We start from the raw sequence: 18,270 nt of genomic DNA on the forward strand, positions 1-18,270 counted from the left end.
TATGGGTGCCAGTTCTAATCCTGGCAGCTCCACTTCCCATCCAGCTCCCTGCTTGTGGCCTGGGAAAGCAGTCGAGGACGGCCGAATGCATTGGGACCCTGCACCCGTGTGGGAGACCTGGAAGAGGTTCCTGGTTCCCAGCTTCGGATCGGCGCGTACCGGCCGTTGCGGCTCACTTAGGAAGTGAATCATCAGACGGAAGATCTTCCTCTCTGTATATCTGACTATAATAAAATAAATAAGTCTTAAAAAAAAAAGATAATTTACAAACTCTTCTTACCTAGCTTTCTTTTAAGTAAGGATTTGTTGTGTTTATTATAATTATTAACTAATGGTTTAGGAAAATAAATGTATTAGTATCCAGGAAAGAAACAAAATTTGAAAATTTCTCATGAGAAAAAATAGAATTTCCTAGTGTCTAGACACTAAACAATAAGAGCTAAAGGAATTTATAATAAAAGATCCACAGAGCCAGCTGAAATCATCTGTGAAATTTCAGGGAAAGAATTTGACCTGTCTTCACATATACACAAGAATTAAGAGAATTGGTTAGGAAGATGAATAAAAGCTGAGAGGTCATAAAGACCAACATATTTCAAGAACAGGAAATAGAAGGTTCAGAATGCTGAGTATCTGCAGAAACAGCTAGAATACAGAAACTGCTGAGTGAATAACCAAACTAGCTAGATAATGATTTCCTAGACTACGAAGAACCGTAGAAGGAGAAATAACATGACCAAGCAGAACTACTGTTCACATAAGAAGGGTCTGAAGGAAGAAAATCAATATAGAGGCTGGACTGATAGCAGTGATGACAAAAGAAAGAAGGAACACATCTACCAGGGGTAGGGAGTAGTGTGTCACCCCAAAATTTGATAATGATTTGATCTGGAGATAAGAAAATGGACTAAACCAAATGACATATTGATAAAACTATTATAAGGAAAAAATAAATTGAAAGGTTTCAAAACCAAAAGGAGTTCTTTTGGGATTTAAAGTTATTGAGTATGGGTTAGAAAAGAGGCCATGGGCCAGCATTATGACACAACGTGTTAAGCAGCTATCTTTTTTAATGGCTTCCAATTTGGGTGCCAGTTTGAGTTCTGGATGCTTCATTTCTGATCCATATCTCTGCTAATGCACCTAGGAAAACAGCAGAAGATGACTAAATGCTTGGACCCCTGCACCACATTAGAGACCCAGATGAAGTTCCTGGATCCTGGCCCAGCCCTGGCCACTCCAACCATCTGGAGAAAGAACCAACAAACAGATCATCACTTTCTCTCTCTCTTTCTCCCTCCCTCCCTCTCTTTAACTCTGTCTTTCAAACTAATAAAAACAGATCTTAAAAAAGATTTTTTTTAAGATAACAGTGCAACATTCAAATTTTAAGAACCAGTTAGAAAAGGACAAGCATTTTAACATAGTGGATAAGAGGTCATTTGGATACCTGACGCCCATGTCAAAGTAACTAAATCTCAGTCCCAGTCTTCACTTAAAACAAAAAAAAGACTTTATTTTTATTAGAAAGGCAGAGTTATATACAGAGAGGGGGAGAGATACAGAAAGAGGTCCTCCATCTTCTGGTTCATTCTCCAAATGGTTACAATGGCTAGAGCTGAACCAATCCAGAGCCAGGAGCTTCTTCCGTGTACGACACTTGGGAACAAACCATAAGCACAGAGCTGGATGGGAAGCAGAGCAGCTGGGACATGAACTAGTGCCCGTATGGGATGCTATTGCCCCAGACAGAGGCTTAGCCTACTACATGACAGTGCTGACCCACCAGCTTCACTTCTGATAACATGCACAATGTGGGACAACAGATGATCGCTCAAGAAGGTAGATTCATATCATCCAACAGGAAACCCAGAATAAGCTTCCAGCTTCTGGCTGTGATTTAGCAAATTTCTATCTCTGCCCTTACTGCCCTGCTGGCATCTTTTGCTCTACCTTTCAGATAAATGAAAATAAATAAAACTATTTTAAAAGTATCCAGGAGGCATTTAATAACACAAGATTAGTACTTATGAGAGGTGAGAACTTAAAACTTCAGACATAAAGAGCAAATCAATCCTTATTTCGAATGTTTTAGGCATTCCATTTGATCTTAGACAAAAGGCAGAGAAGCTATGTTGTTCTAGGCATGTCAAAATAGGCAAACACAAGACTTAGTACTATTTTCACAGTGCCTTTTGTTTTTATACACTTCAATGTGTAACTCAGTTTGAAGCACATAGTTCACTCGCAAAAAATGTTGCAGAGATGGATGGGAGAAATAGAGCTAAGAGCAAGGTTACACAAGTTGTTAAAGACAGTTTTAATTTACAAAAACTACATTTGTTGGTTCCACTATTAACACAACACAGAGATAACATTTAAGTGTCTACAGAAAGGATTCCCCACAGAGTAATAAATGAAACTAAATGACAAAAATTGAACTTTGTGAACTGTTGGTTGCTAAGGCAGAAGGAAAAGAAACAAGGAACAACCGCAAAGAAAAAGTGTAAATGTCAATGCTACATCTTGTACTTAAGGGAAATTTTTCAAGAAGCAAAACACAGTCAGCGGTATCAAATGCTTAAATATCACAAGTAGTATTTCTCTGGTTCCCCATACCCAGGAACACATGATGGGGGAAGTCAAATTTTAAAAGTATAAATTAAAAATTTTAACTTGCTTTTCATGGGATTTTAAATGTACATATCACTCATAGCAGTGGTTACAAAGTATGACTGCAACCTTCAGTAAATTTTCTCTCTACAAAGCACATGACTAGAAATAATGAAAAGTCACTACAGTAAAAATAATGATTTACATATGAAATTAATTTTAAAAGTCTAAGAAAACAGAACTAAAAGATAAACTTATTTAAGTGTAAGATATTCTAAAATTCATGCATAAGAATGATCTTCAAAAAGTTCATGAAAATGCATATTACAAAAAAAGCTATGCATGGAATTCAAGTAGTTTTTGTATCAAAATAAACTTACCTTTCATTCCTTTTTTCTATGGGCTTTTAAATGTATCCTGGTATATTTTAAAGTAGTCATGAACAGTTGAAAGCTCAATTTGTCTTACCTTAAATCTCTTGTCCTGTAATACTTTCTTTATGGCAACCAGTTCTCCTGAGTCACAAAGTTTTGCTTGGTATACTACACCAAATGACCCATTTCCAATCACTTTAGTGTCTGTATAACTGACTTCTTGCGGCCTGTCGGGACCCTGCCCAGGAGTTGCAACCACTGTAGTTACCTTGCTGCCATCCTTGTCTCCTAAACCAAGGAAAGGAATAAAAACAAAATTAGAACTGCATAAAGTTAACTGAGGAAAATGCACAAGAATACAAAGACCACCATATTCTTCACTATATATTTTTAAAGTCACCTTACTTAGTGATATAAAATTATAATTACAAGTAATTTTTAAGCCACCATTTATTCAATCTAGTGTTATATGTAGTTTTATGTATATACATAACAGGAAGTACATTAAATTTTTCCTACGTTAAACAACAAATGGTAGATACATTAGTTTGATCTTATCTGTCCATCTCTAAATGTCCTAGATCGTTACCCAAAGTCTTATTTTATTTGAAAATAAAATATTTGCCATTGAAAACATAAATATGCCAACTGTTTTCAGACCATATTTTTAAGAAAGTAGTAACTCATAGACGACAGAAGAAAAGAATGTTAAATTAGGGTTAAAAGATAAAAAAAATTGAAACAAAACAACCAATCCATTTTTAATTAAGGCACATTCACAAGAAACTTAATGGCTCATAGCCCTCACTACTAATAGCACTCTTCAGGTTCAAGAAATACCTTATACTTGACTAGCCTTGGTCCACAACCAGCATGTTCTCTGAATTCTTAAATTATTCTAGATGGCATTGCGCCACTCCATCCCTGAATTTTAAAAGCATTATTTCATTCTTCCAGTGATTTTAGAATACATATAGAATCCAAATAGCACAATCATCTATTTTCTCAAAAATACACAATTTTTACTATATCTTAATAGAGGTATTTATGCACATGCTTTCATCAAATCATGCACCCCTCTGGATTTATTTATTTTTTTATTTTTTGAATTATCTTATGCTACAATTCCATAGGTTCTGAGATTTCCCTTACCCCTTCCCCAAATCTTATCCCATCACCCATTGATTTCCCCCATATTTTTACAATGCACAGTCCTTCATAAACAGCCACAAGTCTATTACTCTGCTATCTAAATGTATCCTGACATTGTAAGTAAAGACAATGGCAGAGAGTCCAGCATCCTATCGCCAAAATATATTTAAGTTTCATTAGGAGTGCACTTCGATTTGGAAGTAGAAATGCATGCTGCATTGTAGCTTCACATCTGCATATGATAATCGCAATTACATAGTTATTATACATCACCTTAAATGAGTAACAGGAAGAAAAGTAGAAAATTTATAACATGAAGTTAAAAAACACGCTACTGAGTGACTAATGTGCTGAAGAAACGAAAAATAAAAAAAAACCCTTCCTGAAGAATGATGCTATTTATGACCTATGAGTCAGTGAAGAATTTAGTAAGAGAAAAAAACTATTTTGAAGAAACGAAAAACAAAAATATCAAAACCTAAGGATGTAGCAAAAACCGTATTGGAAAGGTTATTGATCTTTTATTTTGAATGAAGGTTGCCTTATCAGAGAGAAAATATGCTATTTGTCCTTTGGGGATTGAATTATTTCACTGAACAAAATGGTCTGGAGTTGGGATCATTTGGTTGCAAATGGTAGCAATTGTGCCTCAGTTTCTCTCTCTTCCTTAACAAATCTAAAACCAATCTTCAGTAATAATTTTTTTAAAAAGGCCTTAGGCTCACTGACTGAAACGTATATATTTCATCTGCTATCACTTCCACTGTATTAAAAAAATTTTTTTAAATTCTAACTTAATTCATACAAGCAATAAAAGAAATATAATACTGAGCATTTTTCACTACTAAACTTTAAACTGCCAAATAAGCTAATGGCTGCTTCTAGGGTCACCACCAGGGCCTGGCTCCCTGCAGCCTGGAGGTGTGGGCTTTCAGGGAGACTGGAGGATGGGGATGACACCAGTGTGGGCACGCAGGGACTGAGGATTTCCCTACCTGCTTGATCCTGGGCAGGGCAGGGGTTGGGGGTGGGAAGAAGGACGCTATGGGTTAGCATGCTGGAGTGGTCTGCTGGTGGACCAGACTGGGGAATCCACGTGCTCCCGGAACTGTGGATTGATCAGAGAAAAGGCAAGGGTATGTGGGTGAAGGAAGACCCGTCAGGGAGTTTCGGGTGAGGAATGACTTCTTAAGGACTCCCATCAACAAGACCACTGGTCCTGCAAGTATGCAAGGGGTCTAAGAGCAATTTGGAGGAGGGAAGTTACAGGATTTTTATGGGTCAGAGCGATGAATCTACCCACGAGAGAGACCTCAACTGGGATCAGAGCTGCCCACCACTCACAGAGCACACTAAAGTTAGGGCTGGGGCATACCTGGAAGGATCAGATCACAGTACCCACCAGTGAGAGTCAGAGAACAGGGGATGGTCATGTTATGCTAGGCCATGACACTAAATAGTATGTGCGAGAATCAGGTCCAGGGTCAGATTCTGTGGGGCAAATGTGGGCTTACTTCTATGGAACAGCAATTTCTGTTGTTTTGCTTAAGAGCTGAGGGTAGTGACGGGCTAAGCTAGGCAAGACTGTGGAACTCCCTGACACTCATGGGTACTGGAATTGGGAATAGGCCAAGCTGGTCCAGGCAGCAGCAACTACGAGGCACACCCAAAAATAGGGTATTGGGCAGGCTGTGCCACAACATCCACCAGTTAATACAAAGCCTGGGATGGAGGAGGCAGACCATGCCAGGTTATGGCCCAGCACCCATTGGCACATGTGAGATGTGGGGTCTGGGAGTAGGCTGGTGGGGGAACTTGGGAAGCTCCCTTAGTGGGCCACAGTTCCCACTGGTGAGCATGCCTGATCCAGGCCTGGATGTTTGTGAGGCCAGGTAAGGTAGTTCCACCTGTCAGCAAGGGTGTGTGGGTTGATTCTGGACTGGGAAACAGCTCATTGGCATGTGCAGGAGCCAGGCTAGGCTATAACACATACCATTTGCATGAAAGCCAGGGATGAGGGCAGACCGGGCAGGGACAGGCTGTAGCATTCACCAGCAAGAGTTCGGACTGGGAGTGAGCCAGGACAGATCAGGCTGCAGCATTTGATGAAAAAGGCTAAAACGGGTGGGTTACGCCAATTTGGGTCAGAGTAACCAGCGGCACATGCAAGATCTATGACTGGAAACAGGCCTGGTTGGGGAGCTAAGGAGAGGACCCCCAGCTGGGTTGTGATTCCTATTCCTGAGTACAAAAGCCAGAATGGGGTGGCAATCTTGCTAGGCATGACTGCAGTGTTCCTGGGCATGGGTATGACTGGGTCTGGGGTGTGCTAGATTAGGCTAGGCTCCCACTGCTTGTGGGAGCCAGGGTGGGTTTATGATGGACTGGGCTAGGTCTTGGTACCCACTGAACCATGCAAGAATTGTGTCTGAGCGTAGACCAGGTGTGGTTGGGTGTAGCACCCAACAGCTAGGACCAGAATGGGTGTGGGCCTGTTGGGTAAGGCCACAGTTCCTGCCAAGATAGGAGGTAGACTAAGTCAATCCGGGCCAAACACCCACTGGTGTGTGTGAGATCTGCCACTGGGAGGAGACCTGACATAGGAGCTTGGGGAACTCCTCTGTGAGGACGCAGACCCTACAAGTTATCCCAAGAACAGGAAGCAGCCCAGACCAGACCAGGTTACAATACCCACTGGAATACGTGTGGGTCAGGACTGGAGGCAGACCAGTACGGACCAGTTCATAACACTCACTGACAGATGTGACAACCAGTACGGGTGCACGACAAGCCGGGTCAGGCCGCAATACCAGCCAGTTCACATTAGGGCTAGGACTAGAGGCTGACTGGAGTGGGCTAGGCTGTAGCACCCATCAGCATGAGCTGGAACTGTGGGCAGACTAGGCCAGGTAAGGCTGTAGCACTCGCTGGCAAATGCTGAGGCGAAGTGGGCCATAGGCACCCACCTGCACCCACTGCACAAGTGAGACGGGGTGGGGAGAGATGGGCCCAGTAGGGAGGCTGTTGAGGGCTCCCCTACTGCACCACTGCTCCTACTGGCAAATGTGAGAACTGAGAAGACCAGGCCATGCAGAGATGCAACATGAACTGGGTTGGGGGAGAGTCAGGCTGGGCTAACTGATTGTACCCACTGGTACATTCATGAGCGAGAGTAAAAACAGCTTGACTGGGCTTTGCTGAAGTATCAGCTGGCAAGTGCTGGAACAAGGGGGAAATCCTGTCAAGCTAGAGTGCAAGAACCATCTGGAGAGTGCAAGATCCAGGTCAGGAAGTAGGCCTAGTAGGGAAACTGGGTACCTCTCCAATAGGCTACAACTCCAACTGGTGAGCATGAGAATGAGGGCTAGGGGTGGGCCTAGCTAGACAGGTGGTGGCACCTGCCAACTAGAGTGTAGGCTGGATAGTGGGGTCAGTTAGGTTGAACTAGACTTCAATGCCCACTGAAGTGTATGAGAGCTAAATCGGATGTGGGATAGACTGGACCAGTCTGCTGCACATAGTGGTAAGCACAGGTACAAGGCATGGGACCAGGCTAGTGGAGGTTATTGGAGGTTGCTCCAAAGAGGCTGCAGCTCTTGGTGAGCCAAGCATGTGGTAGGCAGGGTTGAGCTGGGCTGCAGCATCCATTGGTTTACGTAAGAGACTTGTTTGGAGACAGAACTGACCCAGCGATTGCAATGTGTGCATAGGCTGATGTGGGTGAAGGACAGAGCTGGAGCCCATACTGACAAGCATACACAAGAGTCAGCTCTGCAATCACTTCACATGAAATTTCTTTGGGGGTCTTCCTAACCAAAATGCTGGACTCAGAACTCCAACCATAGGGAGAATCACAGGATCTGTGGTCTGACCATAAAGCTCATGTGTAAGAACTGGGCCTCCTCAGTGGCTTAGAGCAGTGGACAACATACCCAGGTGCACATGGAGGATATGGCAGTCCACCGGAACCTGCAGAGGGCATCTGGTATCATAGCAGAGGAAGGAGGGAAGAACAAATTGATCAACTACCCCAGTCAAGTGTTGACAGCAAATATCTGAGTGAATGGAGGTTCTAAAGTGGACTACGTTTGTCAACTGACCTTGGAAGGATTTCTTCATCCTTGGATGGGTGAGATCGATAGCACTTCAGAAGTATGAAAACCACTTGAGCAGAACCCTCAGAGCATGTGCCATATCGGGGACCCTGGGATAACATCAGGTGGTCGTTTCCAACCCCCAGCTACTGAGGTGGTTGGGAGGCTGCGTGTGGCGTCTCTCCTATCTCCCCCCCACCATTCTCCCAGAATCAGGAAGAAAAAGAAAATTTGGAAAGAATGGTTTCATCCTCTTTACCCTAATCATCAACCCTTTACACTGTAATAATCAACTAGGTAAACATCATCCAAATAATTTTTTTTTTACAAAATAAATTACTCAAGAAGCAATGTTGTTGAGATTTACCTCCTTCTTATACAACAATCTTCATGACAGATACAGAGCAATGTGGGATCCCGACAGGGGTGGGGAATATTTTGCCTACAGTCCATATGAGACCTGTGAAATCCCTTGGTCTGACCTTGCCAACGCAATCACAGGAAGTTAAAATCAATAAATCTATAGCAAGCTAATTTTTTAGTGGATAATTTTGTATGACCCACAAATGATGTTTTAAATATACAGATGGCTTGTGGCAGAAAAATTTCCGCACCCCTGCACTGGTAATTTACAGGCTATCATAATGACCAACTATCTTGAACATGGATACCTTAAATTTCAAGGCAAAAACACCCAGACATGATTATATTAACACTAAGATGATGCTGCTTGAAATAAAAGTGTTGATTTGTTTTTAAACAGTGTTACCCATGCTTTAAATGAAAACTTAGTAAAAGCCAACACATATATAGCAATTCTCAAAGTTTTGAATTACTTGTTTCAAGTCTTACCTCCTACTAAAATAAATCTCAGACATATTTACTAAATATCTAGTTTAATCTAAATACATACTTGAAATGCAACTACCCCAAAGAAGATAACAAGGAGTGACTTCAGACGCTGTCTGACTCTTTACTCTACATTTGAAGTTAAAACTATACTACCAATAGGGTTTCAGGAACTATGAATTAATTCCAATGAACAAATTGCCTACAAAATCTCAAACATCAAATTCACAAAACACACCATCATTATGTAAATTAAAACAAATGAATACATTTATGACTGGTATAATCCACAATCTGAATTAAAAATTCGGCCCTGGGAAAAATAATAAACAAATAAATTTTTAAAAAAACTGAGTTACAACAACAAATTACGGGTTTTTTTTTTGTACCATGATGGTATTTCGGTAAAGGAAATTACTCACAAGTTTGTATAACATAAGCAATGTAAACATTTGGGAAGATTTTCCCAACCTCCTTCCTGAGATTTGTTTCTTTAAAAATTTCTTTAATCCAGGGACTAAAGAACTCTTCATTACCTCTACTAAACTGGGAACACCTATCCAACAATCAGGATTCACAAATGGGAAATGAAATTATTCCAAAATATTCAAAGTAGAATAGAAACTTATAACACTGTTTATGGACTCCATAACTGAAAGATTTTTGAGGTCTCTTGAACTTTAAACTGAGGTTTGATATGAACAAGAGCCATTTCTTTCATTCCGTTGCACATGAGTTGCTGAGAACACTTACTATCTTAGCAAGAATTAAAAGGATTTACTTTCTTGAAAGAAAGAGGTTGTCTAGAATTCTTATAAACCAAACATGGTATCTACTAAAATGACAATGTTTAGGTATGTCTGTTGCAATGCTCTCATGCTTTCTATACAACTCCTACACCCTGGCATTTTTATTCTGAAACCATCAAGCTCTTCAGAGTGCTATAGCTTCAACTGCTGAGCAGCAGGACAATTAATACTGGAGATGAACTGGTGTGAACTTAGTATTGCCACAGGGAAGTTAGTTAGTATACCCAGACAAAATCTGTAGGTTTTTCAGCACTGTAATTAGCAAATTTACAATGAGGTAACAACTGTAAAAAACTGCATTGTAAGAGCTTTCCAATTGATTGCTTCATCTACCTTAATACCTAAAACAAATGTAGATATATCATTATATCTACCACACAAAGACTAAGAAATATTATTTATCATAAAGCTTTAAGCAGCAGAACTTGCCACATGCCTTATGCTGTCCCTATTGTACTTTACTACCTTTCCACCAACACTGAAAGTCAAACTTAATTTTTCCCATGCCCCTTCATGTTCCTCCCCCACAAAAAAGATACTATTTCTGGTAATAATATTCTAAAAATGACATCCAGAGGGGCCCGGCACAGTAGCCTAATGACTAAAGTCCACGCCTTGCACGCGCCATGATTCTGTATGGGCAGTGGTTCGTGTCCTGACGGCCCTGCTTCCCATCCAGCTCCCTGCTTGTGGCCTGGGAAAGCAGCAGATGATGGTCCAAAGCCTTGGGACCCTGCACTCATGTGAGAGACCCAGAGGAGGCTCCTGACTCCTGGCTTCAGATCAGCTTGGCGCTGGCCATTGTGGCCGCTTGGTGAGTGAATCAATGGACAGAGGATTTTCCTCTCTGTGTCTCCTCCTTTCTGTATATTTGACTTTCCAATAAAAAAATAAATAAATAAATCTTTTTAACCATTTTTGGGGCAACAATAATAATGAATGATGTTTAGATTTTGACTAATCATGTCTTACTAGCAAGATCTATTTCTAAAGATACTTTGTTAGTGCTGGGTTTTGGAAACTTAGCACAAAGCAAAAATCACGTGAAAAATAAAGCATTAAAATAACTGATTATGTGGCATTCAAATAATTTAAAATTTGCCACCAGACATTGGGTTATTTCTGGATCATAATAAGACAACAGCACTGCTTTCAAAGAGACCAAAATCCTCCTACAAAACCAGAAATGGAAGCCCTGTGCTGACGGGTAGTGGGTGGAGCTGCTACCTGTAGCACCAGCATCCAATATAAACTCTGTTTGGATCAAGACCTGGTTGATCCATTTCCAATACAGTTTCTTGCTGGTATGCCAGAGAAAGCAGCGGAGAATGGGCCAAGTGCTTGGATGCCTGCATCCATGTGAGAGCTCTCAAAGAGGCTACAAGTCTCCTGGCTTCAGGCTGGACTAATCTCAGGTTTATTGCGGCCTTTTGGGGGAGTGAACCAGCAGACAAAAAATCTCTTTTTGACTCTCTCTTCCTCTCTCTGTGTAACTCTTTGAAATAAGTAAATCTTTAAAAAAATAAAACAACAGAAATCGTAACAAATATCTCAAAGAAAATGATAAACACTTCACCCAGCGCTCTCAGTTATTTTAATAAAATTTGATTTTCAGAATATGCCATTGCCCCTGGTGCAACAGCAGAGCAGTAGGAAATATCTCAACTCCAGGACTTCTCTTTGGTCCTAGCACTCCTAGGATTCTCTATTACAAGTGGAATTCACTATGATTCTCTCATTATAATTAGAAATTTGTGTTCAATTTTTTTTAGCTTCAACATGAGGCAGAACAGGCAGCATTTGTCTTCCATATCTAGCTTATGTCACCCATCTAACATCCTCCAGTTCCATCCATTTTGCCGAAGACAGTTATTTCATTATTTCTAATGGTTGAATATTCTAGTGTATATGTACTATATTTTACTTATTAGTTTCTCTAATAATGGGTACTCTGGTTGATTCCATATCCTGAATAATGTCAACAGTGTTGTAATAAACATGGCAGAGTAGGACTTCTCACCATACACAAAAATCAACTTATGACAGATCAAAGACTTGAAACTATTAATGTGTTAAGAGGAAAAACAGGAAAACACTTACTAGTATCCTGAACACATCAGACCTCAAAAACCAGGGGCCCTGCTCAATGGCTCAATTGCTAAATTCTTGCCTTGCAAGTGCCGGGATCCCATTTGGGGACCAGTTTGTGTCCCAGAAGCTCCGCTTCCCATCCAGCACCCTGGTTGTGGCCTGAGAAACAGTAGAAGAAGGTACCAAAAACAATGGAACTCTGCACCCATGTGTGAGACCCAGAGAAGCTCCTGGCTCCTGGCTTTGGATTGGCTCAGCTCTGGCCACTGCAGCTACTTGGGGAGTGAACCAGCAGTGGAAGATCTTACGCTCTGTCTCTTCTTCTCTTTGTAAATCTGTTCTTCCAATAAAACAAATAAACCTTAAAAAGAACACTCACAAACTGAACAATCAATCCAGCTCAGATATGGCAAATGACCTGACCAGATCAAGAAGGAAGAAAAAACTCAGTATCAAAAGCTATCAAGGAAATAGAAGTCAAAACCACAATGACCTCACCCAGCCAGAAAGGCTATTAAGAAAAAAAAAAATTAAAACATAAAAAGAAAAAGCACAAAGAAAACAACAAATGCAGGCAAAGGTATAGAGTAAAGGGAACTCTAATACACCATTGGTGGGAATGTAAATTAGTATAGTCCCTATGGACTATATCCAAATTTCTTTAAAAACTAGAAATAGACATCAGTCTGAAATCATTGCGACAAAGCACAATCACTTTCTAGTGAAGGCTGTTAAATACAGAATGCATATCTTATGAGCTGGTGTAATGGTATAGTGGGTAAAGCCATCTCTTATAACACCAACATTGCCTATGTGTGCTCATTCATTTCCTGGTTGTTCCATTTCCAATTCATCTCCTTGCTAAAGTGCCTGGGAAAATGTGGAAAAAAAAAAAAGGCCCAAATCCTTGATTCTCTGTACCCATGTGTCAGAATCGGAAGAAGCTCCTTGATGCTGGCTTTGGTCTAGTCCAGCCCTGATCTTTGTGCCATTTTGGGGAGTGACCTAACGGATGAGATCTCTAACACTGCTTCCAAATAAATTTAATAAATCTTAAGCAAAAATAAAGAATAGATATTTTACAACAGCCTTGTTTAAGCATATCCAAAAACGTTATACATAGCTTGCTTCTCAATATCTCAAACACAGGGTAGAGCTGTACCTATAAGCAACACTTTATGGTCATACTTTCTTTTTCTCTCTTTTTTTTTTTTTTTTGTTTTTTAAAGATTTATTATTATTGGAGAGCTGGATATACAGAGAGGAGGAGAGACAGAGAGGAAAGTCTTCCATCCGATGTTTCACTCCCCAAGTGAGCTGCAACGGGATCCGATGCCAGGAACCAGGAACCTCTTCCAGGTCTCCCACACATGGCTGCTGGGTCCCAAAGCTTTGGGCCATCCTTGACTGCTCTCCCAGGCCACAAGCAGGGAGCTGGATGGGAAGTGGAGCTGCCGGGATTAGAACTGGCACCCATATGGGATCCCGGGGCGTTCAAGATGAGGACTTTAGCCGTTAGGCCACGCCGCCGGGCCCGGTCATATTTTCTGAAGTCATTCTCTAGATCAACCCACTACGAGATGAACAAATATAGCCACCTGAGATGTACCATTTCTAAAGTGCTGAGTGAACACCCAGAAATCAACGGACCACTTTAAGGATGCTTAAATATTTAGGAGGTGTCTGGCACTGACATTCTAATTTTAAGTCTAAAAATTGAAAAAGCTTTGTTCGTTTAACAAAGCTACCTAATTTCATGTTTTTCTTAAGGAAGCCAGTTCTTAAAATTCAGATCTAAGAAAAAGCAAGAGCTGAACTATTTCTTAATTTAAAGGATTTATATGATATTAATAAGCCACACTATTGAAAAAAACATAATATACTGTATAATTCATGATAATCTTGTAACATACTCAGGAACAATTAATTTTAAACTGGGAGAACATAAGATGTTGAAGGATTTAATAATCTGTGCAACCTGGCCTGGGTCCAAGGGTCTGCCTACTCAGTGGGTGCCAGGTTCACGAGCCCTGGCGGTGGAGGATCCTGTGGGGCTTGGGTTGTCCTTGGACCTGCCTGCAAGCTAAAAAGGCAGAGCAGTGCACATAGACCCTGATGCACATGGAGAATACGGCAACTCATTTGGTACTGCAGCAGAGAAAGGAGAATAGAGTAAATTGGACAACTGCCCCAACAAACAAGCACAGCAAAAGTCTGGGTGAATGGAGACTTGAGGTCGACTATATCAGTCAATGAACACTGGGAGGGTTGCCTCACTCCTGGATTGGTGAAATCGACAGCATTTCAGAACTATCCAAACCACTTGGTCAGAACACTCTGGACATTGGGACCTGATATTAATTATGTGGTGGTTCCCTATCCCTGACTACTGAGGGATTTGGGAGGCTGGGTGTGGCTTTCCCCTTCCCCCAAGAGACAAGATGAAATTGAGATGTTGGAAACAATGATTTCACCCACTTTTCCCTAACCCTCAATCCTTTCCATCCTCTGTCAGTCATGTAATCATTATCAAAAATAAACATTAATAATAATAATAATCTGTGCAAGGTAATTCCAATTCAATACAACATTATGCTCAATAGCCAAATCTGCCCATTTACTCTAAACACTTAAGCATTACTTTGCTAAGGACTATGCCCTAAACATAACACACAGGCGTTTGGGCCCTAAAATTAATTTTGCAGTCAGCAAAATTGGGAACTTCCAAGTATTTTACAAGATTCCGATTCAAGTGTCATTAACTATCCAAATTTTTACTTTGAAATTGCCATACTTGTTTTGAACTTACTTTCAGCGAATTAATGTTTCTGTTAAAACTGAAATTTACTTTAACCCATTTTAAATAATAAGCAAACACAAAAATGCAGAATAAACTATTCTAATGTTTAAGTCTAAACTTAAAACACTGTATTAGCTTAAAATCTATTAACTGAAATGAAGAACGTTTTCATGCAAACAATAGCCTTATGGAAGACAGAACCAACACCAAAGCAGAACAATGAACAGAAGCTTAGAAAACACCCCTCCCCCCAAAAAAAGAGAAAATTGTTGAAGGTCAGTTAGTAACATTGAGGACTATGCCCACCTTCAGTGCCTATAAAAGTGGGAGTCACATACCATTTACGTTCCAAAAGAAATCCACAAAAATAACTCAGTCCAATGTAACCACACATCTTCAATAAGAGTCCTTACACTTTTTAGTATAAACTGCAAAAATATCTTCGAAAATAAACTGCTTCATTTTGCCTTAGATGTAAGGCTACCTGAGACAAACCATCCAAAATAAATCGACTGAATTCCCCTGAGGAAAATCAATCAGTGAACTGATAGCAAACAAATTGGTCAGAATAGAAAGTAATAATCTGCTACTTGAAAATAACTGCTGCTTTGGCAGAACTAGAAGAAATGCTTCCTGCTTTATTTCTTATGGAGGCAAGGGGTATTCTAAATATGAAACAATGGGAATTAGAAAGACAGGGAAGAAAGATATTTCTAATCAAATCGAAGAGGAATATGAAAAAAAACACAATATTTTAAGAACCTATTTACTACAGTGCAATATCTTCAAAAATTCACGAAGCATATTTGCTTAATAACTGAATTTACTAAAGAAAAATAGCTGGGCCCAGCACAGTAGTCTAGTGGGTGAGGTCCTTGCCTTGCATGTGCCAGGATCACAGGTTCCTATCCTGGCTGCTCCATCCGGCTCCCTGCTTGAGGCCTGGGAAAGCAGTTGAGGACGGCCCAAAACCTTGAGACCCTGAACCTGTGTGGGAGACCCGAGAGATGCTCCTGGCTCCTGACTTGGGATCGTTTAGGCTGTTGCATCCACTTAAGGAGTGAACCACTGGATGGAAGATATTCTTCTCTGTCTCTCCTCCTCTCTAAATCTGACTTCCCAATAAAGAAAGAAGGAAAGATAGTTTAAATGTATATAATGTTATTTAAGTATTTTTAGTGATTACTGTCAACATGACGACAATCCAAAGTAGCACACTGATCATATTCCAGTCCCAAACAGCTTTCAGAAGATACCCAGCACCAGTAAATGACCACAACTAGGACTGCCTACCTTTATCAATATCATCTTTTCTCTATCAAAGATCATTCATATATTATACCCTTCCCCTTCTCTCTTAAATCTGGCCTTAAGCAACTCCTTTTTCAAAACCACACCCTAGATGTATTCTACCTTTGTTCCTTCAAATCTTATTTACAGCAACATTCACTCTTTTACTTGCCTACTACCAACATTCTTATAAAATTGTTAGAAAGTACCTTATTTCCACAGTAACGGTTTAACAAGACAAAATGCAATATTTTAGGTCTGTCTGGTCTATTCCCATGGGGAAAAAAATTTAGGTGATAGTAACAAAGGAATTCATCAATTATTTTGGAACTCAGAACATTTTCAGGAGTTAAAAAAGAACCCTAACCACTTTGGTAGGCAAAAAGACAGCACTTTCCCTAATTCCAATCACTTTGATCTATACTGAGAAAATAATGGTATCAATATATAAAGACCTTGAAAGGAAAGCCTATCAGCCACCCAAAAGTCTTCACTCCTTAGCAGTTTTGATTGAATCCCTTTATCAATCCATTACCACAATTCAGGATTAATTTTTCAAAACTAATCCTCAAGGATTTTTTTTTAATTCAATGACTATGCCTGTAAAATAATAATATTATAATTTGACACTGGAAGCAGATAGCTAAGCTAATTATGGCTTACACAGTAAGCTTTTAAAGGATAGCCTGGGAACATAACCATTTTTAACTTATGTACTTAAAAGAATTTACTATAAAAAAAGTATTCTGAATTTCCAAATAACTGAACTTCCTTTTAAAATACAATCAGCCAAAATTTTTCTGTGTAGCTGGAGGAGAGGGAAGGAAATACAGCTGGCACTGCAATTTAATTTTTCAAGCAATTACTATGGATAAAATGTACCTCTTAATAACTCTGTTAGAATCTCTAACTTCTGGAAGATAAAACAGCCAGTTAATATCTAAGTTCTGTCATTAACGTCATTTCTTACATTTTCCAAGTCATTAATCTTTAATTTACAATCAAATGAATAATACGTTTATAGCTAATGTTACAAGAAACATGTCTATAAGTAAATAAGTATCCCATCTGATTCCAATACTTGGATTCAAACCCATATTGAGCTTTAAATTTACAGCAATCTTCATCTCTCAAAAACCTGGCTCATCATTCCCTAACCCTCTCCCCCCCAAAAAACTTTGGAGAACCTAGCAATAATTTAAATAAGCAATCCAAGTACACCTCTACAGGAAGGTAGAGTAGTTACAGTTCAACTGGTCAATTTGCAAAGAGTCCACCCAGCATTTTTCCCTACCAAGTCTGCTAAAAGAGATGTTAATTAGGCTCTGTTAGATGAGGGTCCTGAGACAACACATTCTTACATTCACAGTAGATCTGTGACCAGGTCCAGCTAAGCTTGTGCCTGGGTCACAGAACACCCTAGTTCAATCTGTACAGGAGAAAAATATCTGCCACACTACTTATTACATAAAGTGTCCAAAGCCAAGAAGAAAATAGAAACAACTACTTTTAAAATAGAACTTTAGGGCCCGGCAGCATGGCTTAACGGCTAAAGTCCTCGCCTTCCACGCCCCGGGATCTCATATGGGCGCAGGTTCTAATCCCGGCAGCTCCACTTCCCATCCAGCTCCCTGCTTGTGGCCTGGGAAAGCAGTTGAGGATGGCCCAAAGCTTTGGGACCCAGCAGCCATGTGTGGGAGACCTGGAAGAGGTTCCTGGTTCCCAGCATCAGATCGGCATGCACCTGCCCGTTGTGGCTCACTTGGGGAGTGAATCATCGGACAGAAGATCTTCCTCTCTGTCTCTCCTCCTCTGTATATCTGACTTTGTAATAAAAATAATAAAATCTTAAAAAAAAAAATAGAACTTTAACTGTAGTACACACCTAGATCTTTAATTCAACTGTTTTCAGGTGATATTTATCATTTCATACCATTATCTACTTGACTTAATAATAGATAGATAGATAGATAGATAAAAATAAAACTAGTATAAGACCAGCACAAGTCTGTTAACAGTGTTTTCTGGCTCAGTTCTTTGTATAGCTTATGTCCACAATCTGCAGAAGTACTGGATCTCATACTCTTTAAAAAATAAAGTGGAAAAGCAAAACAAAGGAGATGCAATCTTACACCTAAGTACCTGCACTTTTATCAGTCATTTGTATAACTATTATAAAGTGACTCATCTGTTTATGC

At 40.0% G+C, this 18,270-nt stretch overlaps 1 protein-coding gene across 4 annotated transcripts in view; it reads right to left on the reverse strand.

The window, feature by feature from the left end:
• Positions 1-18,270, reverse strand: part of GSK3B (glycogen synthase kinase 3 beta) — a 167,498-nt gene that overhangs the window by 103,072 nt on the left and 46,156 nt on the right. For all 4 annotated transcript variants that reach the window (XM_058661949.1, XM_004577874.4, XM_004577875.2 and 1 more), the window contains exon 2: positions 3,082-3,275. In XM_058661949.1, the coding sequence (XP_058517932.1) occupies positions 3,082-3,275 (194 nt within the window). The remainder of the gene's footprint in view (positions 1-3,081; positions 3,276-18,270) is intronic.

Source organism: Ochotona princeps, chromosome 3 (genome assembly GCF_030435755.1).
Source record: "Ochotona princeps isolate mOchPri1 chromosome 3, mOchPri1.hap1, whole genome shotgun sequence".
NCBI lineage: Eukaryota > Metazoa > Chordata > Mammalia > Lagomorpha > Ochotonidae > Ochotona > Ochotona princeps.